This window comes from Stegostoma tigrinum, chromosome 4 (genome assembly GCF_030684315.1).
Source record: "Stegostoma tigrinum isolate sSteTig4 chromosome 4, sSteTig4.hap1, whole genome shotgun sequence".
In the NCBI taxonomy this organism is placed as follows: Eukaryota; Metazoa; Chordata; class Chondrichthyes; order Orectolobiformes; family Stegostomatidae; genus Stegostoma; species Stegostoma tigrinum.
The window spans coordinates 45,782,937-45,803,078 of NC_081357.1; the positions used below are offsets into that span (position 1 = coordinate 45,782,937).

At 38.9% G+C, this 20,142-nt stretch overlaps 1 protein-coding gene across 8 annotated transcripts in view; it reads right to left on the reverse strand.

The window, feature by feature from the left end:
* Positions 1-14,651: 14,651 nt before the first annotated feature.
* Positions 14,652-20,142, reverse strand: part of si:ch211-278j3.3 (E3 ubiquitin-protein ligase RNF19A) — an 81,197-nt gene continuing 75,706 nt past the window's right edge. For 5 of the 8 annotated variants that reach the window (XM_059645316.1, XM_048530248.2, XM_059645315.1 and 2 more), the window contains 2 exons: positions 19,238-19,427; positions 14,652-18,295 (listed from right to left, as the gene is read on the reverse strand). In XM_059645316.1, coding sequence (XP_059501299.1) covers positions 18,112-18,295; positions 19,238-19,427 — 374 coding nt within the window. In that variant the 3' untranslated portion in view covers positions 14,652-18,111. The remainder of the gene's footprint in view (positions 18,296-19,237; positions 19,428-20,142) is intronic. The other 3 variants (XR_009445678.1, XM_059645318.1, XM_059645317.1) reach the window with 3 other exon arrangements.

Sequence of the window (20,142 nt, forward strand, 5' to 3'; positions counted from 1 at the left end):
GCAATAAGGAAGGAGAGGGTCAAATATGAAGGTAGGCTAGATAGTTATATTAGAAATGATAGTAAAAGCTTCTTTCAATACATAAGAAACAAACAAGAGGCAAAAGTAGACATTGGGCCACTCCAAATTGATGCTGGAAGGCTAGTGATGGGAGATAAGGAAATAGCTGAAGAATTTAATAAGCACTTTGCGACAGTCTTCACAGTGGAAGACATGAGTAGTATCCCAACAATTAAGGAGAGTCAGGGGGCAGTGTTGAGTACGGTAGGCATTACAAAACAGAAGCTGCTAGAAAAGCTAAAATGTCAAAGAATTGATAAATCTCCTAGCCCTGATGGGCTACATCCTAGACTTCTGAGGGAGGTGGCTAAGGAAATAGTGGAGGCGGTGATTGTGATCTTTCAAAAGTCACTGGAGTCAGGGAAAGTCCAAGATGATTGGAAAATTGCTGTTGTAACCCCCTTGTTTAAGAAAGGATCAAGACAAAAGATGGAAAATTATAGGCCGATTAGCTTAACCTCAGTTGTTGGTAAAATTCTAGAATCCATCATTAAGGATGAGATTTCTAAATTCTTGGAAGTGAAGGGGTGGATTAGAACAAGTCAGCGTGGATTTAGTAGGGGGGATCGTGCCTGACAAACCTGCTAGAATTCTTTGAAGAGGTAACAAGTAGGTTAGACCAGGGAAACCCAGTGGATGTTATCTATCTCGACTTCCAAAAGGCTTTTGTTCAGTTGCCTCATGGAAGGCTGCTGAATAAGGTGAGGGGCCCATGGTGATCAAGGTGAGCTACAGGCATGGATTGAGGATTGGCTGTCTGACAGAAGGCAGAGAGTTGGGGGATAAGAGGCTCTTTCTCGGAATGGCAACCGGTGACGAGTGGTGTCCCGCAGGGTTCAGTGTTGGGGCCACAGCTGTTTACTTTATATATTAATGATCTGGATGAAGGGACGAAGATATGTGGACAGGCAGGTAGTACTGAGGAGGTGGGGAGGCTGCAAAAAGATTTAGACAGTTTAGGAGAGTGGTCCAGGAAATGGCTGATGAAATTCAACGTGAGCAAATGCGAGGTCTTGCTCTTTGGCAAAAAGAATACAGGTTTGGACTATTTTCTAAATGGCGAGAAAATTCATAAAGCCAAAGTACAAAGGGATCTGGGAGTGTTGGTCCAGGATTCTCTAATGGTTAACTTGCAGGTTGAGTCCGTAATTAAGAAAGCAAATGTAATGTTGTCATTTATCTCAAGAGGGTTGGAATATGAAAGCAGCAATGTGCTTCTGAGACTTTATAAAGCTCTCGTTAGGCCCCATTTAGAATACTGTGCCCAGTTTCGGGCCCCACACCTCAGGAAGGACATACTGGCACTGGAGCATGTCCAATGGAGAGTCACATGGATGATCCCTGGAATGGTAGGTTCAACGTACGATGAACAGCTGAGGATCCTGGGATTGTATTCGTTAGAGTTTAGAGGATTGAGGGGAGATAATGTCTCCACTATTTCCTCAGCCACCTCCCTCAGAAGTCTAGAATGTAGCCCATCGGGGCCAGGAGATTTATCAATTCTTTGACATTTTAGCTTTTCTAGCACTTTCTCTTTCGTAATGCCTGCAATACTCAACTCTGCCCCCTGAGTCTCCTTAATTATTGGGATATTACTCATGTCTTCCACCTTGAAGACTGACGCAAAGTACTTATTAAGTTCATCAGTTATTTCCTTATCGCCCATCACTAGTCTTCCAGCCTCAATTTGGAGTGACCCAATGTTTACTTTTGCCTCTCGTTTGTTTCTTATATATTGAAAGAAGCTTTTACTCCCATTTCTAATATTAGTGGCTAGCCTACCTGCATATACAAGATAATGCATGGCTTAGAAAGGGTGGACACTGGGAGGTTGTTTCCGTTAGGCAGGGAGACTAGGACCCATAGGCAAAGCTTTAGAATTAGAGGGGGCCATTTTAGAACGGAAATGAGGAGACATTTTTTTCAGCCAGAGTGTGTTGGGCCTGTGGAATTCATTGCCATGGAGCGCTGTGGAGGCCGGGACGTTAAATGTCTTCAAGGCAGAGATTGATAAATTCTTGATCTCACAAGGAATTAAGAGCTACGGGGAGAGTGCGGGTAAGTGGAGTTGAAATGCCCATCAGCCATGATTTAATGGCAAGTGGTCTGGATGGGCCAAATGGCCTTACTTCTACTCCTATGTCTTATGGTCTTAAATGTTGACCCTCACTGAAAATAATACTAACACTTCAGCTCCATTATCAAAATTGCAAATTTATGATAGAAGCGATAACAAGATGTAGAGCTGGATGAACACAGCAGGCCAAGCAGCATCAGAGGAGCACGGTGGCTCAGTGGTTAGCAATGCAGCCTCACAGCACCAGGGACCCGGGTTCAATTCCAGCCTCGGGCAACTGTCTGTGCGGAGTTTGCACATTCTCCCCGTGTCTGCGTGGGTTTTCTCCGAGTGCTCCGGTTTCCTCCCACAGTCCAAAGATGTGCAGGCTAGGTGGGTAGGCCATGCTAAATTGCCTGTAGTGTTCAGGGGTGTGTGGGTTATAGGGGTTGGGTCTGGGTGGGATGCTCCAAGTGGCAGTGTGGGCTTGTTGGGCCAAAGGGCCTGTGTCCACACGATAGGGAATCTAATCTAATTTCAGGTCTAGACTTCTTCAGAAATGGTGGAGGGGAATGGGATTCTGAAATAAATAGGGAGAGAAGGGGAGGCGGATAGAAGATGGATAAAGGAACAGATAGGTGGAGAGACGACAGGCAGGTCAAAGAGGCGGGGGTGGAGCCAGTAAACGTGAGTGTAGGTGGGGAGTTAGGGAGGGTATAGGTCAGTCCAGGGAGGATGGACAGGTCAAGGGGGCAGGATGAGGCAAATAGGTAGGAGATGGGGGATGGGGCTTGAAATTTATGATTTATTGTCTGCTTCCTGTTTCATCATGTGTTGTTAATTTTTAATGCTGTCTAGCCAACTCACCCGCTCTGTTTAATCTTTCCCTAAAATTTGACACATATTCCAAACATGTGGTCTCTGAACTCTGACTCAACAATTTCTGCCTAATTAATTTCAGTGGTCTTCTGAATTAGTTTTTCGGCATGAGATCAAACAGACTAAATTTAGTAGATTAATTTGGTACAGCCCTAATTGCAAAACATAAAAACAGAATTCCTTTATCATAATCATCTGTAAGGTCTTGACTATAAGCCCTCGACATTGTCTTTAAAAGTTTTTTGCCGTCATTCTAACACTGCCTGCAATTCTAGATGGTAAGCAGTGGATTTGATTAGTTTATTCCTCAACTATCTGTAACTTCCCTGAATAATTTTGATGTAAAATTTGACCCTTGCTCTGTGGGGTAGTCAGTATCAAGTGAAAAATTTAAGTAACTCTTCTTACAATCCTTTTACCCGTGAAATTACATCATGGAATGGCCTCTGGAAATCTAGTGGACACATCCATTATTGTTAACAAATAATTAATCCCACTTCTTGCTTTAGATGGGAGCCCTATGCAATCAATTAAGACCCTTATAAAAGGTTCCTCAAATGCAGGAATGAGTATTAAAAGGTGCTGGTTGTATCACTGCCTGAGCTTTTCCAATTACTCGACATGACATGCCTGGCAAAATTCAACTACATCCTTATGCAGCAAGCCATTAGAAATGTTTTTATATTTTGGCTCAAGTTTTCCTTGCTCCTAAATGACCACCTACTGGTAATTGATGTGCTACCTGCAATATCTCTTTTCTGTAACTCACCAGTGATACAACTTGATGAACTTCTGCTCATTTCTCATCCACCTGGCTACATGATGGTCTCCATTTCCTCAGCAAGATGGCACTTTCAAGATCCCATGTAATTGCTTCAGCTTTTCATTTTCAGTTGTGACTCAGTTAATTTCTCTGAACTAAAAATAATTACTCTGTCCTTCACCTGTTCTTGTTTTATCCCAATTATTTGATCAAACATGGTCTCCGGTAATTCTGTTTCAAATTCCTTATCTTCATTCTTTGATTTTTCCTCCTGCTTTAACCAGTGGCTTTGCGACCTTGTTATCAGAGAGACAGAAAAAAAACAGTCCCAGGATGTACTTCTTGCAATACCTCAGGTGCCCATTTTACCACTGGCCTTTCAACCACGGTAAGCAACAATCCTACCTGTAATCCAGCTATATTATTGCCAAGGACAAATTGTATTTCTAGAGCCGAGACACTACAACCTCACTTTATATAATGCAGCACTTCTTATCTCACTATGAATTCCACATATTACCACTTTTTTTGGCAATAGTCTTTCTGAGACACATTGCCTCACCTCTCACTGTCAAAGATTGATATGCTCCTGTATCTCTTAAAATTGCAATTTCTTTACCTGTTCCTTCTGGTATACGCAAGTAAACTTTACACTCGCAATGAAATGGTTTCTGGTGCAGCTTTTTAGCCTCCACTGTGCTTTCTTCTATCACTTCAACAAACGTTCTTCACTGGTTCACTCACTGGTTTATCCTGTTTTCTTACATCTGTTTCCCCAGTACTTTTTCTAAATCACCACCATGGCAACTTAATGTAGCCTACTTTATTGCAATGAAAACACCCAAGCATTTTTACTTCTCTTTCGCCTTCATGGGTTTCCTTTACACTCTTATGGTAAATTATCTTGAATGAAGTCTACTTTTTATTTGCCACCCAAGGATTCCTCTTTTTCCGAATTTCTATCCCTCACAGATTGAAGTTGATGTTGGAAGTCAAACTTTGATTTACGAACCAACTCATAAATCATTAGCCATTTCAGCTGCGAATCTTGCCATTTTAACTCTCTACTCTTCCACACGAGATCTCACTACCTCAGGATGTGAATTTGAGCTCCTCCAAAATAATTGTCTCTGTAACGGCATCATAAGTTTAAGCTATTTTTAATGCCCTTACCCACCCACTAAAATTACTTTCAAACTCAATATACGATTGACCAGAGTCCCTCGTTAGATCTCGGAAACATTTGCAGGCTTCTAGCACTAACTCATATGCACTTAAGATGGCTTTCTTCACTTCCTCATACTCCCAGATACCTCCACTGACTGATGCAAATATCTCACAGCTCTACCTACCAACTTTGCTTGGATCAACAAACCCGCGTGGTCAATGGCCATTTCATTTGTTTAGCCACATTCTCAAATGAAATGAAAAAGGCTTCTACATCCTCCTTGTCACATTTAGGCAATGCTTGGATATGTTGAAGCAGATCTCCACCAGGCCTTTGGCAATGATCGGTTTGCTCGTCATCACTACCCTCCTCACTAAGCTTTTACCTTCACCTCCACCCTTTTAAGTTGGCTTTCCTCTCGAATTGCCAACTTCTGAAGTTCAAACTTTTTCTCTTTCAGCTTTTCTTCTTTTTCCTGCTTTTAATTGTAATTCAAACAGTTTTATTTCCTTTTCACTGGCACTGGTACAAGCCGCTTCACCTACAATTGAAGTTGAACTGTTTCCGAAGATTCTGATGGCATTTCCAGCAAATTTAAGTACAAGGCTATTGCTGCAATTACTTTCCCTTTCTGACAGACAAGGCAAACCCAACTCCAACTTGATCGCCAATTCCAACAGCTTTGCCTTGCTCACTTTTTGTGAAACTCATGTAATTTCTTCTACTCCCAGAAAACTCTTAGTGACTGAAACAGCCATTACTACACAAGGCACGCCCTGTTTAACCTAACTGAATTCAACATCTGAAACAAAAGACACTTACTACCTTTCAGTCCAACAATTCTAAAAATTCAAATTAAATTATAAAATTTGATCCTGGATGAGCTCCCAGTTCATTATGTACCAGACCAGGCCCACACAAAATATTTTAGAAAGGTAGATTAGAGTACAAGAGATAATGGGAACTGCAGATGCTGGAGAATTCCAAGATAATAAAATGTGAGGCTGGATGAACACAGCAGGCCAAGCAGCATCTCAGGAGCACAAAAGCTGACGTTTTGGGCCTAGACCCTTCATCAGAGTACAAGTCTTTCTTATTTTAAAGGTACATACGAAGTGCATGTTCCAGATGTCCTGCAACTACTCAACATTAAGCTAAACACACTTTACCGAAACACTATACAGTAGAGAAAATACAAAAGACAGAGGAATTTAGGACTTAACTAAATAATAAGTACAGTACCTATTATCAATTAATTGTTTCAATACAGTAGCATTCCATAAACACACCTCTTGGCAAAAATGTAAATTCAGACACAGATCTCCAATCCAGGAGGAAATAACATCAAGAGGAGAAATTTCAGAGGAAGTAGTAGCTAGGAATTATTTGCTGAAGATTCCAACCCTTCAGGCACCTAAACAACTTCTGACTGCTACAGCTATAAAAACTAGAATGCCCGATCGGAGTGAACTGGCCATTCCCCTTCCATTGTTACAAGTTTTTTTTCAACAAAAACCTAAAGGCCTCCCAAATTTCTGACCTAGGCTGTTGCCAGTAGCCACTTTAGCAACTCTGCCTTTTGAAAAACCCTCCAAGAAAAAAACCTAAGACAAAATAACTGTTTCAAAGTGACAGCATCATCACATTTTAAAGCCAGACTGTGCAGCCTCATTAGGTGAGAAGTTAAATTTCTTCAGCGGAACCAATTAGAGGCAAGAAAGGACTTTGAACAATGACTCAAGTCAGTGTTCTTAGTTTTAAAAATTTCCTCTATTTGGAACAGGTTGATCTAATTTAGATGCAAAAATATGAACAAAGTTTTACATACACATGACAATCTCATGCATTATGTTTATGTAAAATATAGGGAGCAAACCTTAGAGCCAAATGCCACTTATCCAGATTTAATAGATCTTCTGCTGAATTGACAGAATTGGGAGAAATCTTCAAGCGTCTCTTACTGTAGAAGGGGCGCATAGCCAGTCAGTGGTTAGTACTGCTGCCTCTCAGTATCAGGAACCTGGGTTTGATTCCACTCTTGGGCAACTGTGTGTGGAATTTGCACATTTCCCCCATATCTGCGTGGGTTGCTGAAAGGGTGCTCCGGTTTCCTTCCACAGTTCCAGAATATGCAGGTTATGTGGACTGGCCATGCTATATTACCTATAGTGTCCAGGGATGTGCAGGCTAGATGGATTAGCTATGGGAAATGCAGAATTATAGGTTTAGAGTGGGTCTAGGTGGGCTGCTGTTTGGAGGTTCAGTGTGGACTCGATGGGCTGAATGGCCTGTTTCCACACTGTAGGGATTCTATGATTAAATGAGCATGTGTACAAAACAGAAAAATCTTGGTTAATTTATTTTTAAAAGAATCATTGGATGAGTGTTGCTAATAAGGCCAGTATTTATGCCTCTTCCAAATTAGTCTAGAACTGCGTGCTCTTAGGTTATTTCAAAGGGTACTCATGAGTCAACTTCTTTTTGGGTCGGGAGCAGGCCAGAACAAGTAAGGCCAGCAGGTTTCTTTCTCTAATAATAAAATGTGAGGCTGGATTTGCAGTTCCCATTATCACAGGTTTCTTTCTCTAACAGGACACTTAAAAAAAAAACTTAGGTCTGACAACATCCGTACAGACAAAGAGAATTAACGCTCATGACCCCAAGTCAGAACGGTAGTTCTTCTATTTTTGTTGATTTCCAATTCTTTGTTTCATAAAAATCTCATCTGGTTCACTAATGATAATCAAGTATAGTAATAGTGCCATGAAATTAAGGATAACTTACAATTTCAAACTTTCATTAAGTGACTATATTAATTAGTTGAACTTGAATTTGAGATGATATACTCTATCCTATACCATAAGATGACAATATATCAGAATAGAATGAAACAATTCAGCCCATCAAGTCTGCCCTGCCATTCAATCATGGCAAATAGGTTTTCCACCTTCATTCTCCTGTCTTCTTCCTGCAACCTTGGATCCCTTACTAATCAAAAATCTGTCTTAAAGACACTTAATAAACTTGTCCTTCGCTGCCTTCTGCAGCAATAATTTCCAAGATTCACCAGCCTCTAGCTGATAAAAATTCTTCATTTCAGTTCTAAAAAATCATCCCTTCACTGTGAGGCTGTGCCCTCAGGTCCTACTGTCATCTAGTAGTGGAAGCATCATCTCCACCTCCACTTTTCCCAGGCCTATCTGTATTCTGCAAGTTTCAGTGAGATCACCCCTCATCCTTTTAAACTCCATTTCAGTCCCAGAGTCTTCACAAGACAAGCTGTTCATCCCCAGATCATTCTCCCCTCCAATGCCAGCACATCCTACCTTTGAGACAGGACCCAAAACTGCTCACAATATTTCAATTGTGGTCTGACCAGAGCCTTATATTCTAGTCCCCCAGCTAACACTGCATTTGCCTTTCTAATTAATCTCAGAACCTGCATGCCAGCCCTGAGAGAATCCTGAACTAGGACTTCTGAGTCCCTTTGTGCTTCAAATTTCTGAAGCATTTTCCCCATTTAGAAAATAGTCTGTACCTCTATTTTTCTGAACAAAGTGCATAACCTCTCACTTTCCCATATTTTATAAGCAAGCCAAATATTTTGAGTTAGTCATTAGTATTTTTTCATCCTTAGGAAAGTGTCCTTCTCTTCTAAAAGGAGAGTGGATAGTATTTTTCCAAACCTCCAGTCAACCAAACGCTCCCCTGCTCTGTGTTTTTGTTTCATGGCCCAAGACCGCTAAGGAATTAACTTTTCATGCTCCAGCAAAGAAAAGCATGTCCGCATCTTTCCATTTTCCACAGCTCAGGTTCGAAACAGATTAGCCTGAGTGGGGTTTGGGGGCGAAAATCAGCCCTCATTCTCACTTCTGTGATGTAACTGGTGGAATTAGTTAGTGTCATTGATTCTATGCTGCATACCACACCAGGACAAATTGGTTGATTTTTTTTTGCTTATGGCACATCATTGTTTCAGTTTGGGGCTTTCCCTTGATTGCCTAACCACAGTCCAGAACAATACAAGGCAGGGCCAAATTTTGACCATTGCGACATGTATGACTGCTTGATGTTATTAGTGTTATACCCATTTTCTTGAGTAAACCAAATCAAAAGAAGTAGGATGACATGTTAGCAAATGGCAATAGTTGATGGGAATCAGGGGTCAAACTCTTCATTGATTTGGGTCATACCTGGTGTATAGGAAGATGACTGATCCCCAAAATCACAGTTATCTCTGCTGCTGTACAAGAGTTCCTCAGGGTAGTGTCCTAGGGACAACAATCTTCTGCTGCTTGATCAATGATGTACCCTCCATCATAAGGTCAGAAGTGGGGATGTTTGCTGATAATTGCACAATGTTTAGCACTATCCGTGACTTTTCAGATATTGGAGCAGTCCATGTTCAAATGCAATAAGATCTGGACAAAAACCGGGCTTGAACTGACAAGTGGCAAGTAACATTTGCGTCACACAAATGCCAGGCAATGGCCATCTCCAATAACAGGCAATCTAATCACTGACCCTTGACATTCACTGGTGTTACCGTCATTGAAATCCCCCACAATCAACATCTTGCGGGCTCCCTTTGACAAGAAAAATCAACTATTTTCCAAATAAACACAGTGAATAGAGAGATGGTCAGAGGTTCGGAATACTGTGGCAAGTAACTTACCTCCTGACTTTCCAAAGCCTATCCAACATCTACAAGGCGCAAGTCAAGAATATGATGATATACATGCCATTTTCCCTGGATCAGAGAAGTTGATGACTCCCCTTGTTAGATACCTGCTTACAACATGATTAGTCACTGAGGATTTGTTTCTAATCCAATCATCCTTTCACTGTCTTGACAGCATTCATTGCTCATGGACTGTCTACCAAACACAACTAATGCAGATAATTAATAGTTAATCAAGGAAGTAAAGGATAGATAATAATAAAAAAGCTCTTCTTTTAACTTTACCAGTTAGTAGATAGACAAAATGGTCAAACTGCACACATATGGTACTATTACACACCAACTACAGATTTATTTACTAATAAGAAAACAAATCTGGATTGCTGTCCATGAGTCAACATATTGGAAAAAGCATCACTGAACATTAAGACGTTGTCCATAACATCCACAATACCTATACTGCTTTTTGAGATAACCGCACCACTGAAGGCAGCTGACAGTTAGGTCTCAATAATTACTGAGAAATGTCATGGGTTAATCATAACAGGGTCTCTTTCATTTCGCAGTTCCATGTTCTTTTGCTAATTCAGATTTGTGGTGGTGCCAAGGCATGACCCATCAGCAACAAGCCAAGTACAGCATCAAAGGGAAGCACACTGGAAAGTTCTGTTAACAGCTTGTCGTGATGTCTCACACAGCTGTGACTAAATTCCAATTGATGTCTGACTGGAAAGGATGTGGTTCTAAGCAACAGCAATTCAACAGACTCCATGTTCTGATGTGCTTACGCTATGGTGAGGCACTGGTCCTTCGAACTTGCCCCATGTCTGAGCCACTTTCGATCAATATTACTCCTTACAAGTGAAGAAGCAAAGCACACCATCACAGGCACATACTTGGGCTCACAAGTATATAATTACATCAAAATAATTCTAGAAAACCAGCTGCAGCTATTTATATTTGAAGGCCTATTGTACTCTTTACAAAAGTGCCCTTCTGAATTTAAATCGATAGTTAAGCCCCATATTTTCTAATCACCAGATGCACTTTGCTTTATAAAAACTAATGCTGAATGGTAGCAGTCTTAAATGTATGCCTAAACTGTAGTGTTATGCTGCAACTTCAGGAGAACCAAGAAAAAGAATCCAACTTTACAATCTGGAGTTATTAAATAACATTTTTAATTTGCCTTTTCCAATTGTACATCAATAAAAATACAAGCATTTACTATTGTTGTATTTGGACTTTTTTCCTTTAATGAATAAAATTGAAAAAATATAAAGTGCAATTAAACGTTAATTTTCAAAGGGTCATTTTTACACAGATCGACATTTGCAGAAAAACCCCAATAAAAGAACATAGAACAGAACAGCACAGTGCAGGCCCTTTGGCCCACGATGTTGTGTCGACCTATTATCCTACTAAGATCAATGTACCCTGCATACCCTACATTTTACTATCTTCCATGTGCCTATCCAAGAGTTGCTTAAAAATCTCTGAAGTATCTGACTCAAATTTAGAAAGACAAAAAAGGAAACTTACAAATCTTTGAACCAAAACCCAACTGGACCAGCCACAAAAATACTATGGCTACAAAATTAAGTCAAAGGTGGGGAATTCTGCAGTAACTTATGTCTTGATTTCCTAAGGCCTTTTTACTATCTACAAGAAGCTGATCAGGAATATGATGGAATACTCCCCATTTGCCTGGACTGTTTCATCTTCCAACTACGTTCAAGAAATTTAATATGATTCACCATCAGCCAACTTAAATATTCATTCCCTCATTGGAACAGCTTGGCTGCAGTATGTGTCATTGACAAAATGTACTTGTAAAGACTCTTCCAACAGCACCTTCCAAACTTGCTGCCTCTATCATCCGGAAGAACAAGGGCAGCAGATGAATGGGAACCCAATTACCGGCACCTTCCCCTTCAAGGCACACTAATCGAATTTGCAACTATCTCACTGATCCTTTACCGTTACTGGGTCAACATTCTTAAACTTACTTGCTGTAACTCATGGCCCGCAGCTGTCAAGGCAGTGGGTCACGAGTATTTTCCCCAAGAACAACTAGGGATGCAAAATAAATGCCAACTTTGCCAGAAACACCTGCATCCCATGAATGAATAAAAAAAACTTAAATAAAAAATATTTTAAGAACTTGATTAAATGAGTTGGCAAATTATTTAATAAGAATTACATGGTAATGTGCAGAAAAGACACACATGCAAACATCACTGCAATCTAAAATATTATTTATGCAAGCAACAAAATAGATTCAAGTAAGAGATACTATGACAGAATAAGAGTCTGCACAATTGTACTAGCACGTCACCAGTATTAGTACATTTGGAAGTACTTGTGATATTAGCACACACGGCACAGTACTTGAAGGGCTTGATTAAGTAAATACATTCATATAAATGAAAACATGTAATCAAAAATATAAAGTACAAAATAATTGTAAAATGTAGCTTAAAAATGCGAAGAAAAAGCCATGGAGGACATAAGCCACTATGGTGTTGTAAAAGTACCCTCTTTTTTTCCGCTCACCTGAATAACTTCTAAGAAGGAACAAAAGTCAAAAGGAAGGGAAGAAATCTTGTATATGGATAAAGTCTGAAAAAGTCTGTTTGCATATTTTGTTAATGCAGGTTAGGACTGCTCTAAATAATCCTTGTTGAAAATATCTAGATAAAACAAACTTCCAGATGAAAACTTGAGGCGCAGCTTCAATGTACATTCAAAATATATAGTTTAGCTTGTGTTTATGATCAATAAGCAAAATGTGATTCATACCAAACTTAAGATTTTACATGTACTCATACTTTGGCTCTGAATTATTCCAGATGATACTTAAAGACAGGGTAGATTGTTCAGCCTACTTTAATTCATTCATCCAGAAAGATGACTAGATTTCGCTCCTGTGCGCTTCATCCCACTTAATCCTGCTTCTTTCTGCATTCAGTTTTATAATAAAATAATCCCGTCTTTACTTCAGTTAAAATAGCTTTCACGTTTAGCAGAAGGTGAGAAAATTCTCTACACCAAAGCAGAGATTCCCTTGATTTTAGAAGGGCAAACGTTAATCAAGTTTAGATAATTACGACAAGTGAATTGGATTGAGTAGGATGGTATTCAGGACAAGGAAGCAGAATCTTACAACAGAGATAATCATTCAGAAATGGAATGTGAAAGCACCTTTCCATATAAAGGATGGTGGAAATCTAGAATTTCTTCCATGAGAGTCACTGGACGCAGAATTAATTGAAATTTAAGACTCAGATTGATGGAGTTTTATTAGTCTGGAGTATCTGTGGATATGTTTGTGGTTAATAGATTTGATGTACAGATCAACTAGGATCTGATTGAATGGTGAACCAAGCTGTCTCACCTAATTCCATGCAAAAAAAAGTTCAAACTCCCAAAAATTGTAATCTTTTTTCAAGTTACAGGAGTTCACACAGCTGTTTAATTTTCAGGTTTCAAAAGAATGAGAGGTAACAATGTTGAAATCAAGGTGTTTATTAATGATAAAAAATAACAAGAGATCTTTAACCATGGGTGTTCAAAAAATTCTATCATGTCTGTCCTCAGAGAAAATACACAGTGTGTGTAAAAGCAGCCCTCAAGTTAAAATCTGAAACAGAATTATAAAAATAAAAATGCATGTATCAAGTTTGAAAAGAAGACCTGTTGAGGTGAATAGAAGTTATGTTTCCCGGTTTGAAAAAGAAACTTGCTGTTGATGACACAACGTCTAAAATCATTAAAAGTCAGACAAAATATTTAAAAATTAGAACCAACAACTTAATATTCACAGACAGACATTATCTTATTAGATAGATTTCATTAATGCTCTAGACAAGAAAAATCTAACAAACTTAAGGGTGAAGAACTAATTTACTGTAAATAAGTGACATGTGTTTTGTGTGCACATGATTTCAGCAGAAGGGATGACTCAGTAGCTACATCTTCCTTTAAACTACAGGTAGTAAAATCAAATATCTTCAGATCAGAAATAGATTTGTTTAGATTTTAATCCAAATTTTGCCAGTGCCCCAGAGATTTCTACTTAGAATTTTGGAACAATATGTTCCAGCAAGTTGAAGGTTTGCTGCATCTAGACAGAAACTGAACACTGAAACTTCTAATTCTGTACAGTTCAACAAAAACAGACGATCCTTCAAAGATGGATTTTAGAACAACTCCTTAAGAGATGTGAATTCATTGATTATTAACACAGTTATACTTGTTTCTAGATGGAGGCATCGCGTAGAATACTGAACACATTTTTGTCTGAATTCATTGCAGACTCATCAATTAAAGACTATAGGGCATTAAAATACTAACTTTGTAGCCCTCAGCAGAACAAAGTCAGCGTATTATTTGAGTTGTGAAAAGTATGCATTGAAAACTTTTCTCACTCAAGCTTGTTTACATTAAAGGCATTTCCATTTTGTATTTTAGATGTAACACAATCTGTGTCATATTATAACTGCACAACCCCATTATGATTGCATCCACCACTCAGCAGTGTGCAAACTAGAGAAGTACAGGTACATACAGTTCTTATATTATAATAACATATGTTCCGGAGCAGCTTACAATTATTAAATCAGGTTTAATGGCAAATTATTTTAATGTCTTAGCTGCCTTATTAACACGCACATATGCGAAGGCCATTGGGATAAGGCAGGAAAGAGAGGTTGAGGACTTGATCTCATTGATCAACCAGCCCAGTTCATCCCCTCCCCCCACTGCACCACACAACCAGCCCAGCTCTTCCCCCCCACCCACTGCATCCCAAAACCAGTCCAACCTGTCTCTGCCTCCCTAACCGGTTCTTCCTCTCACCCATCCCTTCCTCCCACCCCAAGCCGCACCCCCAGCTACCTACTAACCTCATCCCACCTCCTTGACCTGTCCGTCTTCCCTGGACTGACCTATCCCCTCCCTACCTCCCCACCTACACCCTCTCCACCTATCTTCTTTACTCTCCATCTTCGGTCCGCCTCCCCCTCTCTCCCTATTTATTCCAGTTCCCTCCCCCCATCCCCCTCTCTGATGAAGGGTCTAGGCCCGAAACGTCAGCTTTTGTGCTCCTGAGATGCTGCTTGGCCTGCTGTGTTCATCCAGCCTCACATTTTATTATCATCGATAGGTTGTATGGCCTGCTTCTGCTCTTTTACCTTATGGTCTTATTGGTTATGTTACTACCACAGCGAAGCAGAAGTTATAATGATTGGTGACTATATATGTTATTAAAATTTGGCTTCTGTTTAATAGGCATGAACCAAATTTAAGCAAATCATATATTTTGTGTGGAGCATCCCTTGACAAACAACTTGCAAAACACTTAAAATATTGCAAAATATTCACTTAGTGACTTTTAAATGGTGACCAAAAATGAGTATTAAATCACATCCAATGCAAGACTTCCTCAAATAAAAAAAGTACACTTTTTTTTCCGGGATTTACCATCCACTTTTGCAACTTTGAAGTAACACACAGTGGACCAAACATAATCTTCACAGACTAAACTAGAAGTGTTTCAGATGCTAGTGCATGAAACAATGTACAGTTTACATCATTGTATGCGGAGCACTGTAATTCATTATTCATGTTTTTAAAAAGATTGTTTTTGAAATAAGCAATGCTATGGAAATGGTAAAAAATTGCCTTCTTTGTATGATACTAGCAACATGAACACATGGTGCCCTTTTAATGAAGGGATGCCCCTTCAAGATATGGAAATAGCTTCTTGAAGATGGAACAAGTCAATCTGTAATGCACAATCCAACATGGTAATAGAATAGTGTGTCCCGGACTGTAATGAGACTTGCTCAAAATGTTCTGCAGCAATAAGTTTTACAATTTAGAGTACAGAGACTGTAAATGTGCCAATTGTCATACAATGATCATCAGGGGACCATAATCAACATTGGCCACATGAATAATATTTTTGAGCTGATATCAAGTTAAAACTGACCACATTTAATTCAACACCACCACCCAGTAACTTATTTGCTGTTATTATGCACATTTGAGATTTTAAACATGCTGTACCAAACTCTTACAGATTAATGTTTTGTGCTGAGCATTTTGAAGCTTTCAATTTAATTGCCATACATTTTTCTAACGACTTATGTCTTTTTAAAGTTGATTCCATTCAGCTTCTCTACAAGAATTCCAGATACCAAAATGAATATTCCTGGCACTTTGAGGTCTCTGGATCTACAGAGGAATGGAACCTGACACGTTATGGAAAGGCTGTGCCAACTCCGGTTCTGTATTTAACAGGTATTCCTGGTTATGTAGTAGCAATACTTTCCAGCAAGTTGGCCTTTAAAATAGGCAAAAAAAAACTTTCACTGGTCATACAATTCCAGAGTCAGACAGTAGTGAAAATGCATGTTTGTGTTTAGTCTCTTTCTCATTGCACACAGAAGACAAATTTCACAACACAGTATCAGAATGGAAAAGCCAGCATGCTGTTGTCATGGTTTGAAATTGAGCTCAGGAGTTAAAGTGTCTTCTGGTGGATTTTCACAGAGCCACAATCAGAAGGTGACACAATCAATCCTGAAGAAAATCAGAAAATCACTTGTTACTTTGACAGCTCAAGTATTCTTGTACTTAAATGAAAACCACCCCCTCCAGTGGTCAATATCAGCAAAACGTCACAGACTCTAGAAATTATTTACTGAAATTTTAAGCCTGAGTTTTTACATCAATAAACTCTGTTTTTAAACAAATAATGTTTCTGAAAAGTGTTGACAATGTTTTTCCATTTTTTTAATGAAGGGAAGAACATTTGTTGTTGGCAAAATGGGCAATGTTTAGTTTAGGAAAAGTAGTGTGTTTGGAAAAATGATTTGTCTCCAAACAGGTGAGTTTTAAACTTTGGTCAAAGGGGATTGAAAATCTTGTTTATTCTCAGTAGGGATACATCAGGAAGTCAAGTAGTAATAGACATAAGAGTTTACATCACTAACTCGGGGAATGCATTATGAACATAAACATAAAGCATCTGACCTAATTGTGATCCTTACTTAAGTAGTGTCCAAACTAAAAACATTCAGCAACTGCAAATTGCAAATAATATGAGATAGACATGTGTGCCTGTGTGAAGAAAACAGCTGAATTTTAGCACCCTTAATTCAGTGGGAGTAATGCTAATTGCTCGCTACAACACCTGGTGCAAACTGAACATCCCCAGGAGGCAGTGTAATGGACCAAAAATAGTTGTTTCTAATGGGTTTCAGCCTAAGATTCGGAGAGTCTGCATGAAATGAGGGGCAGAGATACAGAGTGGGAGCAGAAAAATGGCAGGGCAGGCAGAGAAACAGAGGATGAGGTGCGAAGGAGTAGAAACAGCTCGTGTGCGTACATCAGATAAACACCATTATATTTACTCATACAGCTGAAAAAAATTGCTGTTTGAAGCATAGTCAGGATTTTAATTCTCTGACTGCACATCTTCAGTCAAATCCTGTACAGTGTCTGTCAAAATTACAGTTTTAATTTTCCATTCAGTATAAACATACAGATTGAATTCATAAGTATTTTATCTTAAGCAGTATTGAATCAATTATGTTAACATGGTGAAGTGGGCATCATATTTTCGATTAAAACTGCCAAATGAAAGAAAAGAGTGAGAAAGTCTCCCTTTCCATCAACCACCTTGTTAATGTCTAAATCAAAGCGACCAGTTGCAATGACACCACTAATATTCTGTTAGGGGAGGCAGGGTGAAACTGAAATCCTACGATAATAGGGTTTTCATTTTTGATGGCTCCTAGGAACTCCTGTTTCTCTTTAAGGAATCCATCAAATTTTTAAAAAAGACACAAGGAAAAGGAATGCTCTAAGTACAAGGATGAAGAGAAAGGGAAAAAAGGCTCAAGGTTTTAACAGTTAGAGCTGATCAATTCTAGTTATTAGTATTTCCAATATCAGCCAACAAGTGCTTCATTATATAAATTTGCTGTTTTAGTGGAGTGCAAAATCATTTTAAATTAAATCTATACAAGAGTTTCTTACCTTTATATACTTTAAATTCTTAATCGTACTTGGGTTAGACGAATAATCAACATTTTAATAGAGTGGAGATGGTGGTAAACAGTAGAAATCACACTCTATGACACCGCTAATGCAGCTGAAAGTGGTGTAAACATCAAAGTGCAACAGGCAGGACAAAAGCTTCAAAATTTCTGGGAATCCTGTGGGTTGGAAAGTCTGTAAACTTTCAGGCAAAAATCAGATAAACAGTATTAAAATTTAAGAATTTATTTTAATGAAAGGAAAACTAAAAATTCTAAAATAAGGAAGATCAAACTTTATGCAGGCAGATGGGCGTAGTTGTGTTGAGATGCTATCAGCGTTTACAGCTGTAAAAACTCAGAAATTCCACATTCTGCATATTTGTTCCATTTAAACTTTGATTTATGGGGGGTTAGAAACTACCACATTTAAAAATGAAAAGTTTTAAATTCTTTTCACACACAAGTCTGAATGGAAATCCGTTCGGTATTTGGACTAGTGCCACACAATAGTTCTCTTGAGCAGTTTGGTGACTCCATAGACAAACTGTGAACTGACAAGTAGCTACTACTACTCCGATCTTTTGCACCACCAGGTTCTGTTTCAATATCCACGTGGACCTCTATGTTCTTTCCTTCCCTAAAACAAAAGCAGCATTTTGTAAGTTTTCAAAACCACAATGCATTGTTGTATCATGAAATACAAATACTCACAGAGAAGCTAAGAGCAATGGATTAAAAATGTACAGATGCTGTAAATTTGAATATAAAAACAGAAAATGCTGACAGGATACATTAGGTCAATAAACATTTGGAAAAGGAAATTAAAGGAAAACAGTCAGACTTGGTGATGATTCTGGACAAAAAGTATACTGGCAGGCATGTTGCATATCTCTAGCATTTGTTTTATGTTATGAAAAGAAAGATCGATGGCACAGTGGAAATGTCACTGCATTTGTAATCAAGAGGCCCAGGTTAGTCTCCTGGGGACATTGAATTTAACTTTTGGGATTTGAATCCATGAAAAAACCTGATTTAAACCTATTCTCTGTAATTGTGACCACCGAATTATTGTCAATTCTAATAAAAATCCATCTTGTTCACTATGGTCCTTTAAAGAAGGAATCTGTGATCCTCACCGAGTCTGGTCTACGTATCAAACCAGACCCAAAACAATGTGCTTAATTCTTAACCACTTTCTGAACTGGCCTGGCAAGCCATTCTGTTCAAGGGCAATTAGGGATGGGCAATAAACTCTGGCCTTACTAGTGATACCCGTTGTCTGATGGAAGAATAAACAAAGATAAATATAGGAGTGAAGTAACCTCTTTCTCTTGTTCTCCGATTCTAACTGTAATGGGTTGGATAGCTTTGGCAGAGCTCTGGTCCAGTTTATTCAAATAAAACATTTCATACAATCTGTCTTGCAGTTCATAAAAGTAATGATTAAGAAAAATTCACACAATCCATGTTTAGATTAATGCCATTAAATGCTATTTCTGCTTCCTGACTCAACAGAAGATTACGATTAGTGCAATTTACCCAAGTCAATTCATAAAAATATTCTTTAGTATGCATTCACCTGTTTGAAGAATCCTGTTCTGCACTCAGCATACTTCCTGCTAATGCAACAGTGCTTGCTGATTGATCATTTTCTAATTTGACACCCACTCTGTCTAGGTTGCTTCCACTTGCACTCAGGCCACTGGTCACCTCTTGCACACTGCTCCCGCTGATACTGTGGTCATGTAGTCTAGGCCGTGGCTCATTAACTGCAGAATATGTAAAGGCGATGATACTTAGCTTAACTGGAACACAGATGAAAATAAGGCTATGTTTTCCAAGAAACATAACTTTTTATTATTGGATAATGTAATGATATCAAGGACAAGTACAGATGGTGAAGAAACATTAGCCTAGCTGGCAATGTAGACATACCATGAATATGAAAATTTAATAAAATGTGGCACAAAAACAGAAGTTGCTGGAAAAACTCATTAGATCTGGCAGTATCTGTGAAGAGAAATCAGAATTAAATGTTTTGGGTCTGGTGCCCTTCTTCAGAACTCTCTGAGATACACAAATCAAACAACAGGGTTTTCATAAAACAATATCTTCAGTGTAGGCTAGCAGAAAGATTGACATAAGATCTGATGCCTCTTCACCCTGACTCAGTCTTCCGATTGTTCCAATCTCAATGTACTTTGTTACAATGCTTCAAGCACAGTGGACGGTATAAAATTCAATGGAAACAGTGACTGCCTGTCTTTTGCACAGTCTTAAAAACACTTTCCATTATCTAAGTCTATAATTCTAGAACTGCAGACATCTTGAAAGCTTGCAGGACCTGAAGGTGCTAAAGAGATAGTGAGGGCCGAAGCCGTGGAAGGATTCAAAAATAACAATAATTTTTTAAACTAAGCATAACCTACTCAGAAGGCAATCTACAACAGCAGTGGTGAGGGGTGAATGGGACTTGGTGCAAAA